This window comes from Trematomus bernacchii, unplaced genomic scaffold (genome assembly GCF_902827165.1).
Source record: "Trematomus bernacchii unplaced genomic scaffold, fTreBer1.1, whole genome shotgun sequence".
Classification (NCBI taxonomy): Eukaryota; Metazoa; Chordata; class Actinopteri; order Perciformes; family Nototheniidae; genus Trematomus; species Trematomus bernacchii.
In genome coordinates, this window is record NW_022987564.1 from 20179172 (window position 1) to 20202708 (window position 23537).

Consider the following 23537-nt stretch of genomic DNA (forward strand, 5'->3'; position numbering starts at 1 on the left):
TGTGTGTGGGTGGGTGGGTGGTCCGGATACTATTTGAAGGACTTTGAATGTAGATTTGAATCTTGTTTTATAATCTCTATGCTGTGCGAAACAGCAGATTAAGACCACTCTACTTGTTTTTAGGCAAAGTTTATACTAAAAGTGTCAAACAAGTGTTAATCCTTCACATGTCACGAAGAAGAGTTGTTAGTGCATATTGAAGTACAGGTGACATCATGTTAGTGTTACGTTTGTTTAGCTTATTTAATGTCGGTATCTTTGTTTGTGTTCTATTGAAATGTTCTCGGGGGTCCTGAGTGTCGGTTTGTTTTACACACATGCTCTTTTCACTACGTTTCTGTGAATGTTCATACTTCATCATGTTGCAGATCCTACAAAAACAAACCAAAAGTCAAGGTCTGAACTGGTCGTTAATGTTTTACCTCATTTGCCATGTGCAATTATTAAAGTGGTAACAATGTTGTACTATCTGTTTTTCATTTGCTTGACTTTTCTTTAGTAAGCATGTAAAAAAACAATTAGCCGTAACATTCCAATTCATGAAAATGGCACCAAATACTACATCAGAAGGGAATTAAAAAATAATCATTTTGGTGACAGACTTTTTAAATAATTGTTATTTATTGACATGCGTTTCCTGTTTGTTAAATCACCTATACTATTTCCATTGTTAAAGATAGGACATTAGCTACCTCAAAAGGTATTATAATTTCTATTAATAACAAGATTGCTTTTGGTGACAGATAAAAAAAAAACAAGAAAAACAAGCTTTCCCTAATTTCTTACTAACTTGAAGATGTGTTTTGAAAATGTCTTTTTAAGAATGTAAAAAAACAGCCATACCATTTCAATTAATAAAGCTAGAACAAATTGTTATTTCTTATTTACAATTTTAAGAGACTCATATTTCATTAAATAAAAGACACCTTAAAATGGGGGTTGGATTTTTTTATTTTTTATTTATTTGTCATTATTAATATCCCTAATATAATTGTATTAATATCTAGTTGTATTATTTTAACAGTAAAGTAATGTAACAGAAACATAGGAGTACTTTAGATCTGATAGTGCTAGCTTTCACTGTGAGCTGTATGTATGAAGCAGTCATGCTTAATAACTACAGTATGCCTTTAAAATGGTATGTAATCCTAGAGGAGGGCTGGTCCTGTGGGAGGGGTTACAGGGCGTTTGAACATTGAACCGTTGCTCTTTACTTTCAGTTGTCAAACAGCTGTCCTAAAGTATGCAGCCGCTCTAGTTTTGTGATCTTTAGTTTTCAGACACTATGGGTAAGTTCAAGTTCTCCCCCCTGGACATCTTCCTCATGCTTTTGGGCCTGGTGTTCTTAGTGGTGGACATAGGGCTGGATGTATATGCCGTGGTGAGTTTCTACCAGGAAAAATCTTATGTGAGCCTCTCCGTCCTGATCCTGCTGCTGGTGGGCTCCTCCCTGCTGGTCCAGGCGTTCAGCTGGCTGTGGTACAGGTACGAGGAATCTGAGAGGGATCAGGAGGAGAAGTCCATGAACCGGACAAAGATGGAGAAGTGCCTGAGCCTCAGCTACATCAAACTACTCCATGTACTCCAGCTGGGAATCTACTTCAGGTTGTGTAAACATTTACTGGTGTGTGTTTTAAAGTGCCTCAGTTCTATTTGCTTCTGTTGCTGTGCGTGTGATAAGTTGGGTGTGAATGCAGGGAACTAACTTTATATATGTCATTTAAGTAACTAAAACCGTGAGTGGGTTAACAGAAATGTGTTTGGCAAGAAGTTTTTTGTTCAAAAATATTTCACAGTTCCAGCTTCTTAAATGTGAATATTTGCTGCTTTTGCTTTAAAATATACAATATATTATTTTAGTTTTTACTGCATTGGGTACTTTTACTCCTGATACTTTATGTATATTTTCCTTATTGTACTTAAATCGGTCTACTTGAGTACCATTCTTGATGCAGTACCTTTACTTGAAATTTGAGTATTCCTACAGTCTGGTATTAGTAAAGAATCTGAAGACTGGGAAGGTAGTGGTTTCTGTTTGAATATCTCTAACTGACATCTCCAACCTCGCCTATTCATTGGTAAAGATTCCATTTCCAGGAAATGCAGTGCTGGTTATATACTTCATTGGAACAACAGTACTGCACTTTAACCCACTTCCTACCTAGGGTGGTGTCACTGGTGTGAACAGTGTGTTACTTATATACACACAGAAGGACATATTTGGAGAATCAAGTATTCTCCTGCTATGATTTACTCAATCAATAACATTGCTTTATTACCTCTGAATATGGCTAATGGAATATTACAAACATGAGTAATTCAGGTGTCCTTGTGTACAGTACAGTAGCTAATACAGCACTTTGTTTAGAGCACTTTGTTAAACAATTGCAACAAAGTGCTCTTTTATTTTGGAACACCTTGTTCCAAACACCAACAAATAAGTCAAAAGTGATGTCTTAAAAGAGTACTACTTTTAAGAGGCCCTATTATGCCCTATTATGCTTTTCGGGGTTTCCATTTCCTGTAGTGTGTTATATAGGTTTTAGTGCATGTAAATGGTCTGCAAAGGATACAATCCCTGTGTTCCCTCCAGAGGGAGTTTCTCTCCCACACACTCCCCCCTGCTGCCTGAACGCCTCCATTTTAGTCCTTGCTTACTTCTGTAACATAGTGACATCACTATGTAACACTCATTTCTATTGGCTAGATATCCAACACATTGCACATGATAGGCCAGAGGAAGGAACATCTCGAAGCGGTTAACCAATCAAAACAGAGACTAAGCTCTGGTTTCAGACAGAGGGTGAAAATAGGTGCTGTAACACTGGCAGTATGAGACAAATAGAGCTTTCTGAACATTAAAGCATGGAGACATGTCCCAGTAGAGACACTACATGCAGTTTTGAAATCTGAAAAAGAGCATAGTAAGTGCTCATAATTTAATGCTGATATGACTACTAATGATGACTGAAATATAACCGGTAATTGAGTTTAACATGTTGTCAGAACAATGGTTTAAAACTGTATTCTAAATCCCACACTCTTATCTTCTCAGGCATGCAGGTGTGGTGGAGATGTCTTTATGCAGTGCAAACTCACAGGTCAACGATTCAGAGGGCTTCGCAGTGTACATGATCCATGACCTGAGCATGCTGCGGCTCATAGAGACGTTTTCAGAGAGCGCGCCTCAACTCGTCCTCATGATCACCATCATACTGCAGCAAGGGCAACTCGACCACATCACAGGTGCCCAGTGTTAGGCTCAAGATTTATGAAGTAAAAATGCAAATGTATTTAATATTTTGACACTCCAAACTGAAAACCTCCTCTCTTCAAAGGGTCAGTTCAACCAAATTCAGTGGTGGAACATAACTAAGAACAATGTTTTTCACCTAAATTAATAATTCCTTTCTCATCAACTACATTTTTGAGAAACATGTCAACTTTGACACTATACAGCTATAATTCAGATTCATATTATACATACAAAATATCTTTCCTGCTTACAAAATATGATTTGTATGATTGTAATGATTTGAATTAAATCAACTGTTATTCATTACACATACAGTAGAGTGGTGCAGTGATGTATATATTTGTAGGACCACCTGGGAGTTAGCATCGCAAGTTAGCATCGCAAGGGTCCCATGATGAAGAGCACTGGAATTTTCCAGTGCAATTCAAGGGAATTTTCCCCTTGAATTGATATTTGTACGTATTGTTCAGCAGGATAATCTCCACATATCAACATCACTTTTATAATTTTTAAACTGTAAATGCAATCACCAGAAGTAAAAAGCTAACATTAGGCTATAAACAAACTACATCGTAGCATGGCTGCGCATCGCCAGCACTAAGCTAAAGACAGCTAATGTTGGCATGATGATGTTGAGTAGTCTAATTTAGTGACTTGTTTGCAACCGCCATTTTTATGACACATAGAAGCTTTAGACATTCACAAGTGTGGTATTTTCTGGCGTTTTTTATTCCGTAGAACAAAACGTCAAAATCTGTTAAGCTTGAGTTAACCACAGATCTTTCAGGCATCTACCAAAAACACTTTGACTGTTTTCCAATCATAATATATAAAGTACGCTCGAACAGAGAGAAGGTCTTCACAAAGGCAGAGGAGCGTACATCTACCAAATAAAAGTGAACTAATGACATCTGTTCTTTTGTATTAAAAGAAGAATTGACCAATCATTGTTACTGAAGTTGCCACATTTTGTTAAGAGTTTAGGAGGTTTTAGGAGTTAGTGCCACCTTTAAATCTACGAAGGCCCATGTCAAGTTAACCACACAGGACATTTTGATCTAGAGACTCAATAACAACTAGAAAATGCATTTCCTGCAGAAAATGCGTGTGAATGCTGTAAACTGTGTATTTGTTGCTGAATTTAGCTGAAAATGCAGAAAAAGCTGAATATGTTATTAGTTGAATATGCTGTAGCAGCTTTTAGCTACAAAAACCAAGTAAGTGTGTTGCTGAACTTAGCGGAGAAATGCAGAAAAGTGAAATGATTTGAATCAAAATTGTTACAGCTCAAATGCATTGCAATGACTTGAAGTGAAATGTGAAACTGGAAGAGTAGGAAAAATAGTGAAGAAGCTTAATATTTAAAAGAAAAGGTTTAAAAAAGGTATAAACAACATGTATAGCCTCAATGTCCTGAAATAGCTGAATAATGTAATAGTTGAATGGTTTCTGTAGCTGAAAGTAGGCTGAAGGAGTTACATATCAGATGTAAGTAGTAGTGAATGCATGTGTGATAAGAGAAGAAAAGAAAGTAAAAAGGCTTTGAAAAGCATCAGAATATTTTAACTGCGAACCTTTTAACTAACTTGATGGCGAGTGATCTGTCGCCATGGTAACGGCATTTGATGAAACCCCATAATACGCTTAGATGGGTTGATGGCTGTATCGTTACCAAACCTGTGAAGTTTTGGGCAGTTTGGAGCATTTCCCCTGAAGTTATGAGAAAACCGTGTTTCATGGTGAGCATTGTGTTGCCATGGCAACGGCATTTGAAGAAATCTCAAAACTGTCACATAGATGTTTTCACGGCTGGACTGTTAGCACACATGTGAAGTTTGAGTTCACACTAATGTTAAAATCTGAAGAAGGCCTCTTTACCAAGCTCCAAACTAAGTTAAATATCTCAAAAAGTATAAAAGATATGAAAATTCGGAAGAACAAGTTTTATAGCTGAGGGTCTTGTGATCATTTTAAAGTTGGAATGAAGTCTCTAGCTGAACGTATGTGGAAGGAGAAGCATTTGGCACAAGGTGTAGGTAAAAGAGGATTTGAAGGTTCCTCCCATTGAGTTACATGTTAAAAAAAGAGTTTAAAAAGCTGAATATTTCAAAAAGTATAACATATTTTGAAAAAGTTGAAAGTTTCCCATCATGTGCTGAAAAGGCTGAATATTTTGACATTTGAATGGTTTCTGTAGCTGAAAGTAGGCTGAAGTTATCGGACGGCATGTAATCTAATGTAGGCTACTTAAATGTATGTATACTGCAAGCTTTCCTGTTTTAAATCATATTACCTGTGCGGTGGTTTTGTAACTGGAGTTCAGCAATCCTTTTGGACACACGCAGTGAACAGTCAGCTCATGGCTGCCAGCTAACACATTTAGCATCTCTTGCTCCTCTTTGCTACGCCTCCCTCGTAAAGTTTCCATGTTGGAAAATAGTAAATTGTAGCTGTTTTGCTGTTTGCTGTGAAAGCGAATGACACAACAGGGCCTACCAGTCATATTTGAAAGGTTTAAAGTGAAAAAGTTGCACTATATTGCTAGCCGTATAGCTTAAGTCAGTGGGTTGCATTTTCTAGTATCCTCCAAAGATCCTCCATTCCCTATTTCCCTATTCCCAAAACTAAACTGCCCACCCCAGCTGGTAGTACTTTCTATTCTTTACCCAGAGGAGACATGTTGATTAACAGTCAGTTTAAGCATTTCTGATGATGAACTTCTTTCCTTCCCAACAGTGTTGAAGGCGGTCGGTTCATTGTCAGCCATTGCCCTCAGTGTGACCATGTACCATCGCTCCATGCGCTCCTTCCTGCCCGACAAGGAGAAGCAGCAGTTTATCTCATCGGTGGTGTACTTCCTGTGGAACCTGCTCCTCATCTGCTCTCGCCTCACTGCCCTCGCCCTCTTTGCCTCCGTGCAGCCCTGCTTCATCTTCACCCACTTCCTGTGTTCCTGGCTAGTTCTGTTCTTCTTCCTCTGGCGATCCAAGACCGACTTCATGAGTAGCCCCTGCGGAGAGTGGCTTTACCGAGCCACCGTGGCCCTTATTTGGTATTTCGACTGGTTTAACGCGTTGAAAGGGAGGACGAGGTACAAGACTATGGTCTACCACGGGTACATACTGGTGGACATTTCCATCCTCTGCAGTTTGTGGTGCTGGAAGATGACGACGGATCCACCATTGTTTGAAGTTCAACTGCCATATGCTGTAATCACTGTGGTCACTGTTGTTGCAGTCTATATCCTTGGTCTCGTTTTAAAAATGATTTATTATCAGTGCTGCCATCCAAACCTGTCTAAAGAGGAGTTGAAAGGGGATGACACTAAAGGGCCCCCGGTTGATGAACAGCATTTAATGAAATGTGTAATATCTTCTGAAGATGTGGTAGATGATCCGTCCATAGATGACAACGTTACGAATAGAAATCTAAACGATGAAGATCGCGGCATTCCCGCCCAACTAGCACCCGAAATCAAACGTTGCAATAAAAGAATGAGGAAGTTGGCTGAGAACTTCTATTCCTGACCTGCATCACCTGACCTCCACCGGACTGAGTCATGCAGACTTGACCATCATGGGGTTGTGAGGGATAGAAGGACCTGCTTCCTGATTATCCTGAGATTCAACCTCATGGGTTTAACCTAGACTGCTGCTTGTAAGCACGTAGCCTCATTCTGCTGTGTACCAAATCTAATCAAATCAAGTTTTATTTATATAGCACATTTTTAAACGATTTTTGGTCGAGCCAAAGTGCTGTACATATAATAAAAATACCCTACAGTAAAGACACTTTACAGCAAATACAACAGCACAGTTTGTTCAGAATATCAGTATGAGAAAAACGACACCCTCTGTCCTTAGACCCTCACATCGTACAAGGAAAAACTTCCAGAGAAAAACCCACATTTCAAAGGGAAAAATGGGAGAAACCTCGGGGAGAGCAACAGAGCAACAAAGCACATGAAGCTGCTAAAAACTGATTTTCACGATAGATGGTGGAAGTGTGTAGCATGCGCTACGGTAGAAAGCGTTATATTTTAAAGCTAATCCAAATCACATGGGCATTTACACAAATTATTTAATTTATTTATTACATTTTGAGAGGGCTGTGCTCTCTGAGTGCATTTCTAGTTATTACTAGTTCCATGTGTTTCCTCTTTATGCAAAAAAGCATTCCCCTATTTAAGTGACTGTATGGAAGGTGGCTCAACTTGAAAGAGATCCTATTGTGTTCATTTGCAGGTTCATATGACTATTTTGTGCCTCTACTCTGAAATGTACCATGCTTAAATGTTGAAAAAGCTCTGCAGCACCTCTTTTCACCCTCTGTCTGAAACCAGAGCCCTGTCTGCTCTGATTGGTTAGCTTGCCGGCTCTGTTGTGATTGATCAACTGCTTAGAGATGTCCCGCCTCTTAGCCTATCACATACAATGTGTTGGATCGCTATCCAATAGAATTGCGAGTGTTACAGTGATCACATTATGTTATAGAAGTAAACAAAGGAGTCCAATGGAGGCGTTTCAGAATGGGGGGGGGGAGAGTGTTTGGGAGAGAAACTCCCTCTGGAGGGAAGACCACATCGCCCTACTAAGATTTATTAAGCTCTTAAAACAAACCCTTGCCTTGTAAAATAAAACTGCAACATGCTCTGATGAAACTCAAGATAATAGAAAAGCATTTAAATAGTACAACTGGTGCAGAAAGATTGAATATTGTTTAAAGTATAGAGCTTTGACATTTTTATAAGATCATACAATATTCTTGATAATATTTAGTCAGCACTTTTTCTACTGTTATTTAATGTTATGCCTTTCAGTAATTGTCTTTCATTGCAGCAGCACTGTCTTCTGTAGTTAGTACATTTACATATAGTATGTACAAATGTAATTGCATATTATATATGTAAAAATAAACAAACTTGTGATGGAAACTGTTTAAAGTTTATTTACACTGTATTGAGTGAACACAGGAAAACCATACAGCACTGTGTCGAGGTCCCAAACACCTAATGTGGGGGAAATAGTGATTATGGTAATTCATTTAGCATCGATTATTATGATCAGTTTTCAGGATCACAGTCAGGCTCTTTACATAACCCCATGTGACCTCACAAGTCCTCGAAGATGAGATGAAATACATGTTGGAAACACAAAACACACGATTAAAAATAATAACAGCATTTGGCATTGAAAAGAAAGAGAGGATACAGAAGAATACATGGTCATGGTATACTTCAAGACAGACATGACATGCAGACAGAGTATAGAAATAAACAGAAAACACAATGAGCAGAAAAATACAAATGTGTATGGGTTCTTAATGTTCGTGTCAGGACTGAGAACAAATATTTTCACTTTAGTTATCTGCATTAAAAAATACCATGTTCTATAGATGATTGTCTCTAAGCTATGGTGGGTATCACCGCAATAAAAATAAATGCATCGCCTTTTTAAAAGGAAGCATAATTCAAAAAGAAAGCAGAACGTGGAGTGAAAATATAAGAAAAACAGATTTAGTTGAGATTGATTTTCCTGGAAACATTTCTGGAATTTACAGCAAGCAAAGAAACCATTTTAGCCCTTCACTTAGATTTGTTTTCTTTAAACAATGAGTGACGGACATAAACCTTTCCTCCCCAAAAATTGACATTATAGTTTTCTAGAAAGACGACTTTCAAATACAGTGCAGACAGGACAAATCAAAACACTTGAGTTAAAAAAAAGAGTAAGATAACACTTTTGATAATAGAACAATGCAGTGATAAATGTATCAAACAAAAGACTTACATATTTCCCTTTGAGATTATGCATACAGATGATGGATAAAGGCACAATATACATACACAGAAACACAAGACAGACAAAAATACACATTCTTAACGGTCAAGCTGCATGACAGTAAATAAGAAATCTTCTTCAGGCTCAGAATTGTTCAGTCGTAATCTCATCTCCCTCTGGGTTTTCCACAAAATGAGAATCCCTTAAATACGGTTAATGAGCAAAGTAAAATGTATTGCACTGTCATCACCGTGTGTTACAATGCGCCTTCCAGAGGTTGTGAATGAAAACTAAAGCGGTACAAGTGATTCTGGGGTTTTCAGATGTCGGACAACTAAAAATCTCAATGGACAGATGCGTGAATGAATGATCCGTTTGCTAACTCTTCTGACAATCAGAGTCATTTCTTAAAGCAGAAGTACCACAATTCACTTTCTCATTCTGAATTCACTTGGGTTGCTGTGAACTTTTGCAATTGTTCTTATTCCTCTTTTATTTGAAATATTTTTGGGCTTTTGAAATATGAAGGATTAATATAACAAAAGCAACATATGTTTACTTTACAATCATATGAGTCAAAGAAAAACATCAAATATTTCAATTTGCAAATCAGGAACCAGCTAATTGCACAATTTTAACCAAAATGATGTTCAAAATAGATGCTGATTCTTTTTTTTTTTTTTTTTATTGACAAGTTGTTGAGTTATCAAGTACAAAAGAAAATAATCTGCACCATTTTCAATAATCATTTTTTGCAGCTATAGTTTTTAACTATCTAATACAATGAATGCTTGAAAAACTGGGAAACAGAAGAATGCAATTTACATGTTTTGGTATATTATCATTTCGACAAAGAATCTGACATGTCAAATTAATAAAATGGTATTCTACTGGCTAACACGTCATTTTTTCCCTCGGTTTTCCCAAATGGTTTTACAGCTTTATGTATCCTGCTCTCTTCATGGGGTGAGATGCTTTACTTGGAGAAGGCGGTTTTAAATTAAACCTCTTTAGTTATTATTACCCTCCTTAATGCGTTATCCGAGTCAGAGACTGAGAGAGCGGACGGATTATCTCAGTGCTGCTGTCGGTTTAAAAACTGCAGCTGAATTTCAGTTTAGTACATGTTGGAGAAAGAGACCTTTTGTCTAACGCTTCCTGCTTCTGCAGATCTACACCCACATCCTGAACAGTATGGGTTGCCCATCATTTGCTATGGGCAGGCAAATTAAATTCCTTTGCAAGTGATTTATAGAAAGAAGTTCCGAGAATACTTTCAGTTTACATTTCCCCTTAGGGGTAGTCAGACAGTTTGCTCTAGATGACATTCCATTACTTGCTAAACCTGTTGAATTCAATTGTGTAACTGAATCTTGAGTTATAGACAACATGTGTTGTGTGTTCACAGTGAAGCTGACCCCCACATTATAACCAGTTCATGCTTGAGTCCCAGTTTATCTTTCTGCCAAATTTGAAGAAATTCCCTAATAGCTTTGCTGAACATTTCACAAGACTCAGTGGGAAAGATACACGGAAGGAAAATCCGGAAACGTGATGATTCCTGTCACGGCTGTCACGGCTGCATAACAAAGAACTTCCATGTAATTTGGCTTGTATGCAAACTAGTTACGCCGAAAATGACATCACAAAATATGAGTGCAGATGAGGTTATGGATTAGGACACATTTTTCAGTGATTGGCTGACTAAAGCCTGTGAGAAGGTAACCTCAGCTTTTACAGTCAATATAGCATGCACTGAAGAATGTACTTCTCCTGTTGAAACTGATTGGACATCCACATATATGTGGCAAACTTTCCCTTTACACCAAATTGACAGAGTAGGCAAAAGAAACTGCAAATGTATTTCCATTATATGCAAACTTGATAAAGATGTGTTCAAGATACATCATGAACAGTTATTGGTTGGAAACATATTCTTAATAATATTTTTGCACAATGATTTCTTGTTACCTATCAGTGAAGATATAACTATATCTAATAAGCCGACAGATCAGTCTCGCTCTGAAGGTAAAAGACTGTGATAGGGATCGGGAGCAAAACAAAACAGGACACAGTGTTACCTGAGCTCGGTGAATGTTAACTTCAAACAGGCCTCTTTGCACAGATCTGTAATCCATCCATGGGGGAGATCCCCCCGAAATTCCCTGCCTCGACTTCAAAATGCTCACTGTACAGAAAACATGATTTAGAGTGTTTGTTAAAAGTCACACTATCCTGATTAAGCTGTCCAATCTCCAAGTCACCCCATTATTTTAAATCGAATACATATTCTGCCATTTTTAACCAAACACTGTTTAAAACGTATTTGACAGAAGTTAGACCCCGAATAGGATTGCAAGGATACCCAGGACGGTTCCCTGAGGAACACCAACAACCGGCTTTATATCTATATATATATATATATATATCTATATATATATATATATAGATATATATACAAGTAATAGTATAAAATCAGATAACAGACCTGTAACTAACTTTCTTTCAAAGCATTTTTCATGTAATTAATAGGTTTTTCAATGGTTTATAGAGTTTAAGAAGTCTTAACCTATAAAAGGAAAATGTAATTCTTCCATTTAATTAACCAAATTTGTAGATTTGAGCGGCTTATACTAATGTTAAGCAGATCATTAGTATATTGCGTCTAGCCACCAGACAAAATTAAGAATACCCAAAGAGTCAATTTTGGTAATTTTGCACTTAAAATGCAATGCCTAAAGGAAAAGGAGTCAACTCCTGTAGAACATTTTAAATACGTTTTGGGTGGAGTTGATGACCTCACCTATCACCACGTGCGTCATTTTCTTTCAACTAATCAATTGAATTATTTTTTTATCCACAATTTAATCGTTATGCTCAAGAACCCGTGCATTTTCTTACCAATACTGTGAATACTACTACTGGGGAAATATGAGTCCTTGCTGAAATAAATGTGTGTTTTTTTACATTTGTTTGGAGGATCCTGCTCTTCTAACTTCCCTTTACCATTATATTACTGAGTGTTACGAAGAGGCACATTCAGCTTTGTCAGTGTGACCAGCGTCTCTTGATTCCCAGCATGCTCACTGCCCTCAGGTCACACACACTGTGTGTAAAAAGAAGAACCACACGTCTGTGTTGCAACAGAGTGAAGAAGCCGGACATCTGACTGGTGGTTTGGTGTGGTTGGATCGGGTCAGGAGGGGAGGTCATGATCAAGTTACATTTTTTTAACCTCATCTAATTCCTCATTTTAAATAACTGAATGGCCACCTGAGATTTTGGTTGTTGGGATTATTTGATACTGCCATTAACTTCTGCAAAATGATGATTTCAAGTCTTTGAATGAGTGCAAAATAACCCAGAAGAGATTTTTTTTTTTAAACTTCTTTGATATCATTCTTAGTAACACAGAGACTAAATAAAAAAGCTACAACAACAACATAAGAGAACGCCAATAAACAAAAATGGCCCTTTGGTTTTTTTAAGGAGATTCAAAATGTTGATACCTAAAAAGTAGATGTGACCAAAGGAGGGAAAAAAATGGATGTCTTCCCTTCTGTGTCCAGATCAGTGCCAGTTTCAGCCGCGGTGAGGTTAGCTGCCGTAGAGGAGGGAGTGCTGGGCCTGAGGAACCTTAACTCAGCATCCAGTCTGTCTCACTGTCCGCTCCGACCCAAAGTCCGCCTCAGTACGTTACCATCACACATCACACAGTGAGTCATCCAGTCAGGGCAGAGCTTCTAATTAGAGTTTGTGGAGGGTTTTCTCACGTAATGTCACTCCACAGACCGACAGGATGACGACTACATTTTCCCTTTTAGTGTGCGACATTCACACGCTGCCTCCTTTACAAGAAGTCCAGCTCCAGCGCTTGGTGCAGGGACACGAGGTCTCCGTGATTGGAGATCCGCCAGAAAGGCATGTTGTGCTGCAGACAGGGAGACAAGAACAACCAAAGAATAAAAAAAAGTGTCAAAAACAAACACTTAGCAGTACATTATGGTCAGAAGACTAGCTGTTAGTCTGCCCTGATATTCAGACTGGATTTCAGGTTTATTTATTTTCACTAGAAATATTCCCATTGTGATCCATAATCTCTCCCGGTCAAGAAAGCAGCATTTAAGGTTTCACATAAAGAAAGAAAACCAGACTTAAAACTGTAATTTTGCCAGTAAAGTAACAGTGTATACCCATGTATGTCCAAAATGTTATGACTTTATTCTATAATTGCCTATGATTTATTGAGTTAGGGACAAAAACGAAACATAGTCAGTTAATTCTAGAGTTTTTACGTTTGTAGCAAATTTGAAATCATTTCCATTGTGTGCGTGTTTATCTCAGAAAAGATATAATCTATCTCAGAAAAGATATAATCTATCCCACTCTTTAACACAAAAAGCTAGACTTGCAGCGACTGTACTTGTATTTGCCAAACTTTCTGGGCAAACGACAAACACAAAAGAAGGCAGGCATAACGGCCCGTCCACACGGCGGCGTGCGTTGAAGCTTCAACGCTTCTGCCCATTCACTTTGAATGGGGTGACGTCACACTTTGCCGAACTGCATTGTGGGAGCGTCGCTTCGCTTTGCTCGCTTCAAAAGTTGAGTAATGTTCAACTTTTGAAGCTTCGACGGAAGCGTCAGCCAACCAAATCATATGCCAGTACAAGCTCTAGCCAATCAAACCGCGTGCTTGTGTGTCCGGGGCAGGAGATTCATGTGATTGGTTGTTGGTCGAGTTTCAGACACGCCCGCCGGCAAGCTTCAACGCACGCCGCCGTGTGGACGCTGCGTAAGGAGACAAACCTGTTTTGCTGCAAACTCCTCATCTCGACCGTCACCTATCACCACGTACGTTACTTTCTTTCCAAAGCGAGAGACGATCCTTTCAAAGCAACTCTCTTTACCTGCAGGAAATGAAATCAAAATATTACAATCCCAACATTTCCCCCTTAGTCCCAGTGGAGAAGAAAATATTGTACTAACTATTTTTCTACGTACCTATTTTAGTGGCACTGTAGATGTTCTCGATGGGGAAGACGTCTCCCAGGCCGTACAGCAGCACCTTGGCCAGAGCTGGCACCAGCTGAGTGGTGGTGACCAACACATTCATACACTTCCCCCTGGTACACACACACACACACACACACACATTGGATTTGGGATAAATAAAGTATGTATCTATCTATCCATCTATCTTAACACGGCAAAGCTTATATGTATTGTTTTCCTTTTAAAACAGTTTCTTGGAATCCATAATCTTCTGAATAAATCATTTAAAACGACTTATTTGGGTTGCTGAGAAAACACCTAGTACATTTAATTGTAATGTAAAATCTACCTAATCTTATTAGCCAAACCTAGGGCACACGTTACTCATTGGGCCGCTGAGTGTGGCCTTCAAGATTTCTATTTGAAAGGATGACCTGTGTTCTGACCTGGACTGGATGAGCAGCAGAGACTTGAGCGCCGTGCTGAGCCAGGCGTCTGTAACGTTCTCGATCTCACTCTGCAGCCGGAGGAGCAGCTCCCCCTTCAGCGGGCTCAACAGGCCTGCAGCACACAACATGCAGAATATAAGCTCATGTAGATATTACTACCAGCGTATCAGGAAAAACATACATTTAACACTAATGTGTTTAAAAATGACTGCAATAATGCGCTTCCTAAATCTTCTGATGATATCTTGCAATATTTCAAGACTTTTATATATTTTTGGAGTTTCCTATCAGGTTTTTATATGTGCAAATTGCAGATACAAACACATAACATAAATAGTATTATTGATTCAAACCCACCTCCAACATTCCCTTTATAGTTATTGTAGATCTCTTTTAGCCGGCGGTAGCGGAAGGCCAGTTTCCTCATCCACTCCACGCCCCCCTGCACCCCTGTGGTGCCTCCTGACGTCCCCCCACCACTGGCCCCGTTAAAGCCATCCGTCAAGAAGTTGTAGGTACTGAAGTAGGAAGAAACACTTGTGATTGGTTTGGATGAAGGGAACATAATCTGCCTCCAAGTCATACGTGTGAAATAAGGCCAATATGTGTGTGATATATGAAGTTACAGGATAACACACCTCAGCTCCTGTCCGTTGTCATCAGAGGCAACATCCTCCACATGGACTTGATCACATTCCTTAGGAAATGGGAGAAGATAAAAAAATGTTTTTACAAATTGCAATATCATTTTATTTTTAACCAAACCTTTTGTTTCACTTTAACAAAAACTTTAAAAAATCACATGCAGCTGGAAAAGTCATACAAATAATGTATACGCTTGAGATGAGTTGGATCTTTAGTTTTTGTTGGATGAGAAGAGGTATTTTTCATCGCTTTACTTAGTGTCTTGTAATTACATTCAAAAGCTTCTATTGACGTTTTCAATTGAGCTTTAAATGTCTGTCATTTGATGTTGTTTTTAATATACTAAACACCAAAAACAATAAATATGGATTATAGCAGAATATTTGAGAAGAAATGCTGACTTTTGGACTCTTCAACTCTATGCAAACAACACTAGAAGCTAATTCTACTATAGTATGATTAACGTTAGTTAGTGCAGCATAATGAAGCATGAAAAAAAAATATCAGTGCAGCACAATAAAAGTCTTTTAAGTTGAATATGTTTTGATTGACAGTCCATGTGTACTCAACTTTTTCAAAGTAACTTCTGTGAATGAGTTTCTCTAGAACTGAGGGATCTTAAAAAGGAGGTCAGGAAATGTAATATACAATTAGGAGCATTTTCTAATGCATCTTAAGTGAAAACTCTTTCTGCTTCATGACGACACCACCCTGATCGTATCTGACTGTACCTCCAGGTCGTTGAAGAAGAGGTGGGTGTCTGCCAGCTCGAAGATCAGCTCCTCCATCTGCAGGCCCAGGTTCAGCACTGTGGCTGGTTCCTGAACACACAGTACACACACAATAAATATTTCGCACCTTTTATTTTTATTTTGTATGATTGAGTTTATTGACTGAAACAAACCTTGCCAAACTTCTGTGCGTAGGATCCGGTGAGCAGTGAGTGGAATATAATAATGGTCTCATCCAGATCCCAGAGAAAAATGCGCTAAAAAGAGCAGAGAAAGATAATTATAAATAGTATAATTAAACTTAGCATTTTGGCAATCATGATATCAGTTTTTTACAAAATGATTATTGTGGCCAAAACATTTGGGAAAACATGGGGATGATCGCAATATCTATAGAATATTTGATAAGATAAAATATAGTTAGAATATTGCTACACAGTGAGAATATTGTGCATTTTGTCTCTTTTTTGTTTAACATGAATGAACTACATAATCTACAGACTTAAAAAAACTAAACTCAAATAAAATAAATAAAGCACACCATTACAATTTAATATAATCGCAAATCATAATCGATATTGCAGATTCAGTCAAAACATATACTAATAAGGTTTTTTTTTCAAAGTCGTGCAGCCCTAGTATTAATAATAAGATATCATTATTATTATGTGAAGGCTGTGATATAAGTACACCGCTACTTTCTTTGAAAAAATGTTGTCTATCCATACCACGTTTTAATTTGACAGAAGAAAAGATTTACTACTAAATCATATTAATATTTTTCATGTGTGTGTTGCATCGCGTGATTTGTTGGTTGTGGCTAAACTGTTAATGCTGCGAGGCTAGAGACCAGGGGAATAACCCCTCAATGTTTATGTGTGTAAACACCTGCGTTACCTCCAGGTCGGTGTCAGCAGGCGGGGAGCTGTCGGGCCTCTTGCCCTTCCCTTTGGATTTGCCTACTGAGTTCCTGCGTCCAACCTCGTCCTGGTCCCTGGCTCCGGGGGGGAGGGCCACACTGGTGGGGAGGGCTGCCCCAGCTGGGAGGTTCTCTGGAGGGGACGCATCTTAATACAGGAAAGTCTGAAGTTAGTCGGAATTACAAACAAGGCTGGTAAAGTGGGAAACAACTCGGATGTATTATCAGTATAAAATGCTGAATAGACCAAAGACTGCACAACTTGTGTCTGGTCCCATGCATGCCTTTTTATTTTCTTCAACTAATTAATATAACTGCCCTCAGGAAGATGCATATGCAGCAACCGACATTATTTAACTACAAGTCTTTCAGATGCAGTTCCCTTGCTAAATGTGTGCACACAGAAACATCGTGCACACAGGAAATATGTCATTTGTGTATTATGATTAACTTTGACGTGTTTTAACCAACATCTGAAGTCAAAAAGAGAAATGAAGATTTCAAGTCTTTGAATAAGTGCAATATAACCCAGAAGAGATTTTTTTCAGCACCTTGCTGAGTATGTGCCACGAAGAATTAAGGCGGTTCTAAAGGCAAAAGGGGGTACAACCTGGTACTGGTAGGGTTTACCTAATAAAAGTGGCCGGTGAGTGTACACACTGGTGTATTAATAATATGAATGCTGAACTTCACAGCTTAAGAGGGCTAATGCTGAAATAGTTCCAGTCCCAGACTATTGCCTCAGAGTGCCTGACGCTCTGAGGGAGGAGTTAAATAGTCTGAATGCAGCAGGCAGGAATAACTTCCTGTGTCACTCTTTAGTGCATCCATGTGGAATGAGTCTTCCAATGTAGGGACTCCTGTGCCGGACCAGCATGCCATGGAGAGGGTGGAAGACATTGTCCAAGGTAACAATATGACTATAATGAATGTTGATTTTTACAACAGGGTGTGTCTTCACAATCTATGGTTATATCATAATATTATAAATAACAGTTATTAGGTTACCTCTGGGAGGTAAACCTGCAGAGGCGGCTTGCTCTGACTTTATCGCTGAATATCCGGCCGCTCCCAAAGCGGCCCCGGGGTCCTCGCTGCTGGGCAGCCCGGCGGGGGTGTAGCTGGGAGGCAGAGCGTAGTACTGCGAGAACTGACTCTGTCCCAGAGAGGTGTAGCTGCTGAACTCCTGCACCACAATATAACAAGCAAACGTGATCAACAGGAGACACAAACAATTCTCCTATTATTTACCATAACAGTAATGTCTTCAGGTTCTGTGGCAATAAGAGAGACTTCCACAAAAAAAGATTTGTAAACTCAAAAATACAAATAGCAAAAATAAATCTGATTGGCAAATATACAAACGAATGACACTTTCCGATGAGAAGAGCCCCCTCCCGCAGTGCAGGGTTTTGTCTCACTGCGACACAAATACAAACTGCATTCAGAAATGCCTGATTGAAAGTTCTAAATGTTGTAACAAAATGCTTTTCAAATGCTTTTAATTAACTTAATCAATAAAACGTATTCAAATGTTTTATTTGTGGAATTTGTTTTTGTATCACTGGTAGTGTGTGTATCCAACATCATGCGTGGTGGTGTGGCTCACTCATATCTGGTTATCATAGTTAATCGCACATTTTTTATCTGTTCTAAATGTACCTTAGAGGAATATTTTTCAAGTTTTTAATACTCTTATCAACATATGAGTGGACAAATATGCTTTATGCAAATGTTTGTTTATTATCATTTGAACAATGACAAATATTCTCCTGAATATTCTCAACACAACAACCTGGAACCTCTCTCTCTCTCTCTCTTACACTCTCTATCAACCCTGTCTACTTCTTTGCACTGAGCCAGTTGCTCAAACAGACAAGCCTGTTTACAGTTGTCAGTGAAATGCCGCTCCTCTGTCTTCATAACAGTCAAAGCATGACACTGAAGTTCCCACTGTGGGTCAAAATAATGCGCTGTGATGTGCAGTCGACATGTTGGATGCGATCCGAATTATCTCACAGTCCCTCGTCCACAATGTTAATTGTCCTGCAACCTGTAGCCACCGCCACCCATTTAGCTATCGCTGTTGAAAGCTTGCTGCTCGTAGACGCTGTGTCCAGTCGTCTCCCCGGAAAACTTTCAAGCGTGGTCTGCCGCAAGCAAGCGGCAGGAGCGGCGCTGTCAGCATCAGCTGTGTGCTTGGCTTGCTGTTTAAAACACCTTTTCTTGTATCCATATCTCTCGCTAGAATCTCCCACCATCCAACTAACAACAACAACAACAAGCCTTTGGGCTCTCAAACTACGGGGCGGCCGAGGACAAATACACATGCGTTAATCGCACGTTAAAATAATTAGTGGCGTTTAAAGGAAATTCACGTTAACGCGTTATTAACGCGTTAACTTGACAGCCCTATAAATAATATAATAGTAATAAATACATTTAACTAATTATATATATATATATTTTTTTTAAAAGTTAAATGTTAATCTTCAAATGCGTAGATCACCTGCAGATTTAAGATAATATGATAAGAGATGCACCAATCAATCGGCGACTGAATATCAGTCTTAAATATCTGTTTCAGTTTGCCGGTGAATTTTTGTATCTGCTGCATGATGACACACACACACACACACACACACACACACACACACACACACACACACACACACACACACACACACACACACACACACACACACACACACACACACACACACACACACACACACACACACACACACACACACACACACACACACACACACACACACACACACACACACACACACACACACACACACACACACACACACACACACACACACACACACACACACACACACACACACACACACACACACACACACACACACACACACACACACACACACACACACACACACACACACACACACACACACACACACACACACACACACACACACACACACACACACACACACAGTAATGCCGTGTGTCCTAACAAAAAGAGAACGTCTGACTATCGCACTTTTCTAAATATTATTTTATTATAGCTTTTATTGGACAATTTACCTTAACTCCTTATGATTACATAAATATCTGTATTTAATCGTTTTATTGCAAAATTCTTAGTTTCACCTTTGTTTTTTTGTTATTGTTTTTTTTTCAGCCCCAGGATGCCTTTATGACGTTGAGCTGTCTGCTGCCCATTACTTGAACTTCCTATGTTTATATGAATATATATATTTTTTTTACAAATCTGTCCTACTCTTGCACTCATGAGTGCATGAACATTAGCACACAGAGAGAGTCTTGTCCTCACCTGGTGGGCCACTGTGGGGGAGGTTGTGGTGACGGCTGTCGCTGAAGGGATGCTGGAGTACACACTGGATGTTGTGAAGCTTGAGCCTAGAGATAGAGAGAGCTTAAGTAAAACAGTGCCAGAGGAAAGTTAAAGTATATAAAGTGATTAACAAGAGAGGAGGACAGAGCTGTGCTGCTGCAAGAGTTTTCATTGCTTCCAGTGTTTGAAGAGAGTGCGAAGGCGTTATGTTGTGAGACAGTGAGGCTGCGGCTTGCCTTGGCTGGGGTATGAGTAGTGCAGCTGGCCGGGCTGGGTGGAGGTATATGCGGTGCTGAAGCTGAGAAACCCAGGCTGGCCACCAGAGGGCGCCTCAGGCAGCCCTGTCTCAGTTTTAATGCCTGGCCACATAGCACCTGAAGAGGAAAGAGAGCAATGGAAGCAGAAAATGAAGGAGGCGGCGCGAGGAGTGGATCAAAGTTCAGAAACCAGGTCCTTCAGTCAGGATGTTTAGGCAGAGATCAAAAGCAAATTGATTCCAGAGCGCCAAAGCAGAGTAATAAAAAGGTGGTGCTAGGTTTTTAGTGAGTAGAGAGTTAAAATAGGCTTTAGACTAAGAGCGGGACTAACCGAAGGGCGGGAGGCCGTAGGTCTGGCCTGTCTGAGGGAAGGCAGAGTACACAGTGGACTGGGCCAGAGGAGGGAAGGCCACCTGGTTGGTGTATGACGTCACTGATGGGCTGAGAGAGAAAGAGAGGAAATCAGTACAATCAAACTAGGCAAACCTGCAGGTGGTCAAAAATATATACATCTCTACTTAATATGTGAGACAGTTTCAATCCTCATTTTCTCACTATCTTAACACCAGTTACAACAACGTGTTCTGCTCTCTTCTCTCCTACAGCGCCCACAGCGCCAACTGTTTTTACCTGGGCTTTCTTTTTTCTTTGGAATGTTTAAGATTGTTTTTCATTCATGTAAAAACAAGTTGAAATCATTTTTGCGAATAAGAAAAGGAAAATTATCATTGTTTTGTTATTGCCTTGTTTTAATAATCTTTTAACAAAACATTTTAAATGTCATGCTTTGTGGCGGTGTCAATCTTCCCATGGTCTTGACATCTTAGTAAATATAACATTTTTCTCAACATACTGATACCACAAATAGGCAGTAACCAAGAAAGCCTTGGATCTATTATTGGGGCCAAGACTAAATGTGGTTCATGCAAATCAGGCCTGGAAGTAATTCAGGAATTATAATAGAATCCTATAGTTTAAAGGTAGGGTAGGTAAGTTTGAGAAACCGGCTCGAGATCGCTAGAATTTGAAAATACGCAACCGGAGAAAATCTGCCACTTCCTTATAGAGCCCCTCCTCCAACACACACGTGACCAATGAGGGCACGAGATAAGTTTGGCAAAAATGATTGGTCGTGCTTTTTACAGTATTACGGCTTCCACAGATGACATTTTTTTATGGATTTTTTGTCAAAGCACTTAAGATATACATTGCTATCCGGATGTTAAGAGCATTCCATGGAATATAACAAAAAGTGTATCTCGAGCCGGTTTCTCAAACTTACCTACCCTACCTTTAAGGCTAGTTGGATTCAAAACTCTTTAAAGTCTTTCAGACTAAATGTAAGACAAACATAAAAAAACAAAATGAAGGCATGTTGGTTGAACAACCAATGTTTTTCACTTCAGGTAAATTATCTTGTCAATAAGAATTAGAATTGAAATTGCAAGATCAGAATTTATTTTTTAAATCCACTTCCAATGTCTTTACTGGTGGTAAAGATATTCAACAGATAGAATTAAGACCTTTTAATGCAAATTAAACCCTTTTTTAATCTAATTTCTTAAAGGAGGTGATGCAGGAACCTTTTATAAAGAAAAGGGTGCATAAAAGCAGAAGATTTCTGTTAAAGGAACAACATACACATGCTGCTCAGAGTGGTCTCTTCTGTCGAGACCTCCCATTTGTCTTGACAGTATGTGTAGGGAAAGCCGCACAACAATACTTGCTGCAGAAGAAATAAAGTACACACCTCTACATTACTGTTAGTAGATACTTACTCATCATTTTGTACAAATACATATATAGATTTAGATTCATATTAATACTTACTTAACTCTATATGAAAGGCCTTTATAGCCAGAATAGATATTTGCGGTTGCTTACAAAGAAGGTTCTTAGTAAGAAATTAAATTGGAATCATAAAGTCTGACTCTAAAAAAAAAATAGAATTTGTCAAAAAAGAATACTGCAACAGGTGCATCACCGCTGATTACATATCACACTTGTTTCATGCAGAGCACTCACTTGCTTCCTTGATAAACCTGTTGGGTGTATTCAGATGTTGCCGTTGAGTCTGTAACTGTTAAACAAAAACAAAAAACACAGTTTTAGTTTGACAAACAAGAGCAGCCTTCTTGAATGTGCTTCTTTAGTACCGAGACAGATTCTGTTCGTACCAGGATGTGCATACGAGTTCATGGAGTCGCCGCATGCTTGAGGTGCCGCTCCTCTGCCGGCGTCTGACTGTTCCTGATCACCTGCGATCACACACACACTGTCAGTACCATCCAGGAACAATTCCTAGAGAGCTGTCACATGTTCCACTCACCTGGATCAAGCTGGGCTGTGGACAGAGCAGAGTAAGAGCTTTCCTGCTCGGAGGATCCCAACACAGCAGCCCGACCCCTATGCTCACCTAAATGACTGGGAAAATACAAATAATATTCAAGTCAAAAACTGGAAAAAAATTGCATGTTTTTTTTTAATTCCTTTAAGAGCAGTTCTTCCTGCATCGTCGCATCGCATATAGGGATTACTCTTTCCTATTATTAGTATTATATTATTTGGAGAATAAGGGTTCCATTTTGGGGACTGTTTACGACCCGAGTCTAAAGCTAAAATGTATTGAAAATATATAGTTGTTATCATTTCCAAAATTCACAACATGTTCTTATCTAACGAAATATTCTGCTTTAGTCTATTTTCGTTTGTGCTGTGCCTTTTAGAACAACATTTATGCCGCCATGAAAGTGTTCATAATGGAATCTCCTGCTTGCCGCACACAAAGAAAGGCAGGCCCCTTTATCCTCGAGGCGGATAGCAGTAATCTGAGAGAAACAACCTTTTCATTTGTAAAACCACAATAAATAAATAAAAATCCTTCATTCTTTTTTTGGGAGGACGCAATATAATATAACGTTTAATTCCAAATCCTCGATGTAAAATGTGTTGACATCATGCAGAAAATCTCTTTTTAATGAATAGTCTATTGTATTGATTTGGTTTTCCATCAGAATAAGTAGGCAGCAGTTAAAAAGAACAGATCTAAAATCACTGAACACCAACCTCGGCTCTTCTTCCAGTCCACCGTCTATCTCAAGCTTAGCCTTCTTTGCCTGCAAACACACAAAACAAAAGGTAAAAATAGCTTATTTGTATATGCTGCTTCAAGAC

At 39.0% G+C, this 23537-nt stretch overlaps 2 protein-coding genes across 4 annotated transcripts in view; one reads left to right on the top strand and one right to left on the bottom strand.

Annotated features, from left to right (window-relative positions):
- The first annotated feature begins 1230 nt into the window (after positions 1-1230).
- Positions 1231-7047, top strand: LOC117477845 (XK-related protein 8-like). The gene is made up of 3 exons (XM_034124619.1): positions 1231-1605; positions 3056-3246; positions 5993-7047. Exons 1-3 carry the CDS (start codon positions 1286-1288, stop codon positions 6781-6783), a joined length of 1302 nt encoding a protein of 433 aa, XP_033980510.1. The 5' UTR covers positions 1231-1285; the 3' UTR covers positions 6784-7047.
- Positions 7048-8177: 1130 nt separating this feature from the next.
- eya3 (EYA transcriptional coactivator and phosphatase 3) overlaps positions 8178-23537 on the bottom strand; it is a 30031-nt gene continuing 14671 nt past the window's right edge. For 2 of the 3 annotated variants that reach the window (XM_034124617.1, XM_034124616.1), the window contains exons 3-19: positions 23430-23479; positions 22693-22787; positions 22541-22621; positions 22389-22443; positions 20695-20804; positions 20343-20480; positions 20086-20171; positions 17784-17961; positions 16754-16923; positions 16030-16113; positions 15857-15946; positions 15119-15177; positions 14838-14998; positions 14478-14592; positions 14041-14162; positions 13846-13946; positions 8178-12967 (exon numbers count right to left, since the gene is read on the bottom strand). In XM_034124617.1, the coding sequence (XP_033980508.1) occupies positions 12887-12967; positions 13846-13946; positions 14041-14162; positions 14478-14592; positions 14838-14998; positions 15119-15177; positions 15857-15946; positions 16030-16113; positions 16754-16923; positions 17784-17961; positions 20086-20171; positions 20343-20480; positions 20695-20804; positions 22389-22443; positions 22541-22621; positions 22693-22787; positions 23430-23479 (1776 nt within the window). In that variant the 3' untranslated portion in view covers positions 8178-12886. The remainder of the gene's footprint in view (positions 12968-13845; positions 13947-14040; positions 14163-14477; positions 14593-14837; positions 14999-15118; positions 15178-15856; positions 15947-16029; positions 16114-16753; positions 16924-17783; positions 17962-20085; positions 20172-20342; positions 20481-20694; positions 20805-22388; positions 22444-22540; positions 22622-22692; positions 22788-23429; positions 23480-23537) is intronic. The other variant, XM_034124618.1, reaches the window with a different exon arrangement.

Coding starts and splice junctions, on each gene's coding strand:
- LOC117477845 (XM_034124619.1), top strand. CDS start 1,286: ATGGGTAAGTTCAAGTTCTCCCCCCTGGACATCTTCCTCATGCTTTTG. Junction 1,606..3,055: donor CAGCTGGGAATCTACTTCAG/GTTGTGTAAACA, acceptor TTATCTTCTCAG/GCATGCAGGTGTGGTGGAGA. Junction 3,247..5,992: donor GCAACTCGACCACATCACAG/GTGCCCAGTGTT, acceptor CCTTCCCAACAG/TGTTGAAGGCGGTCGGTTCA.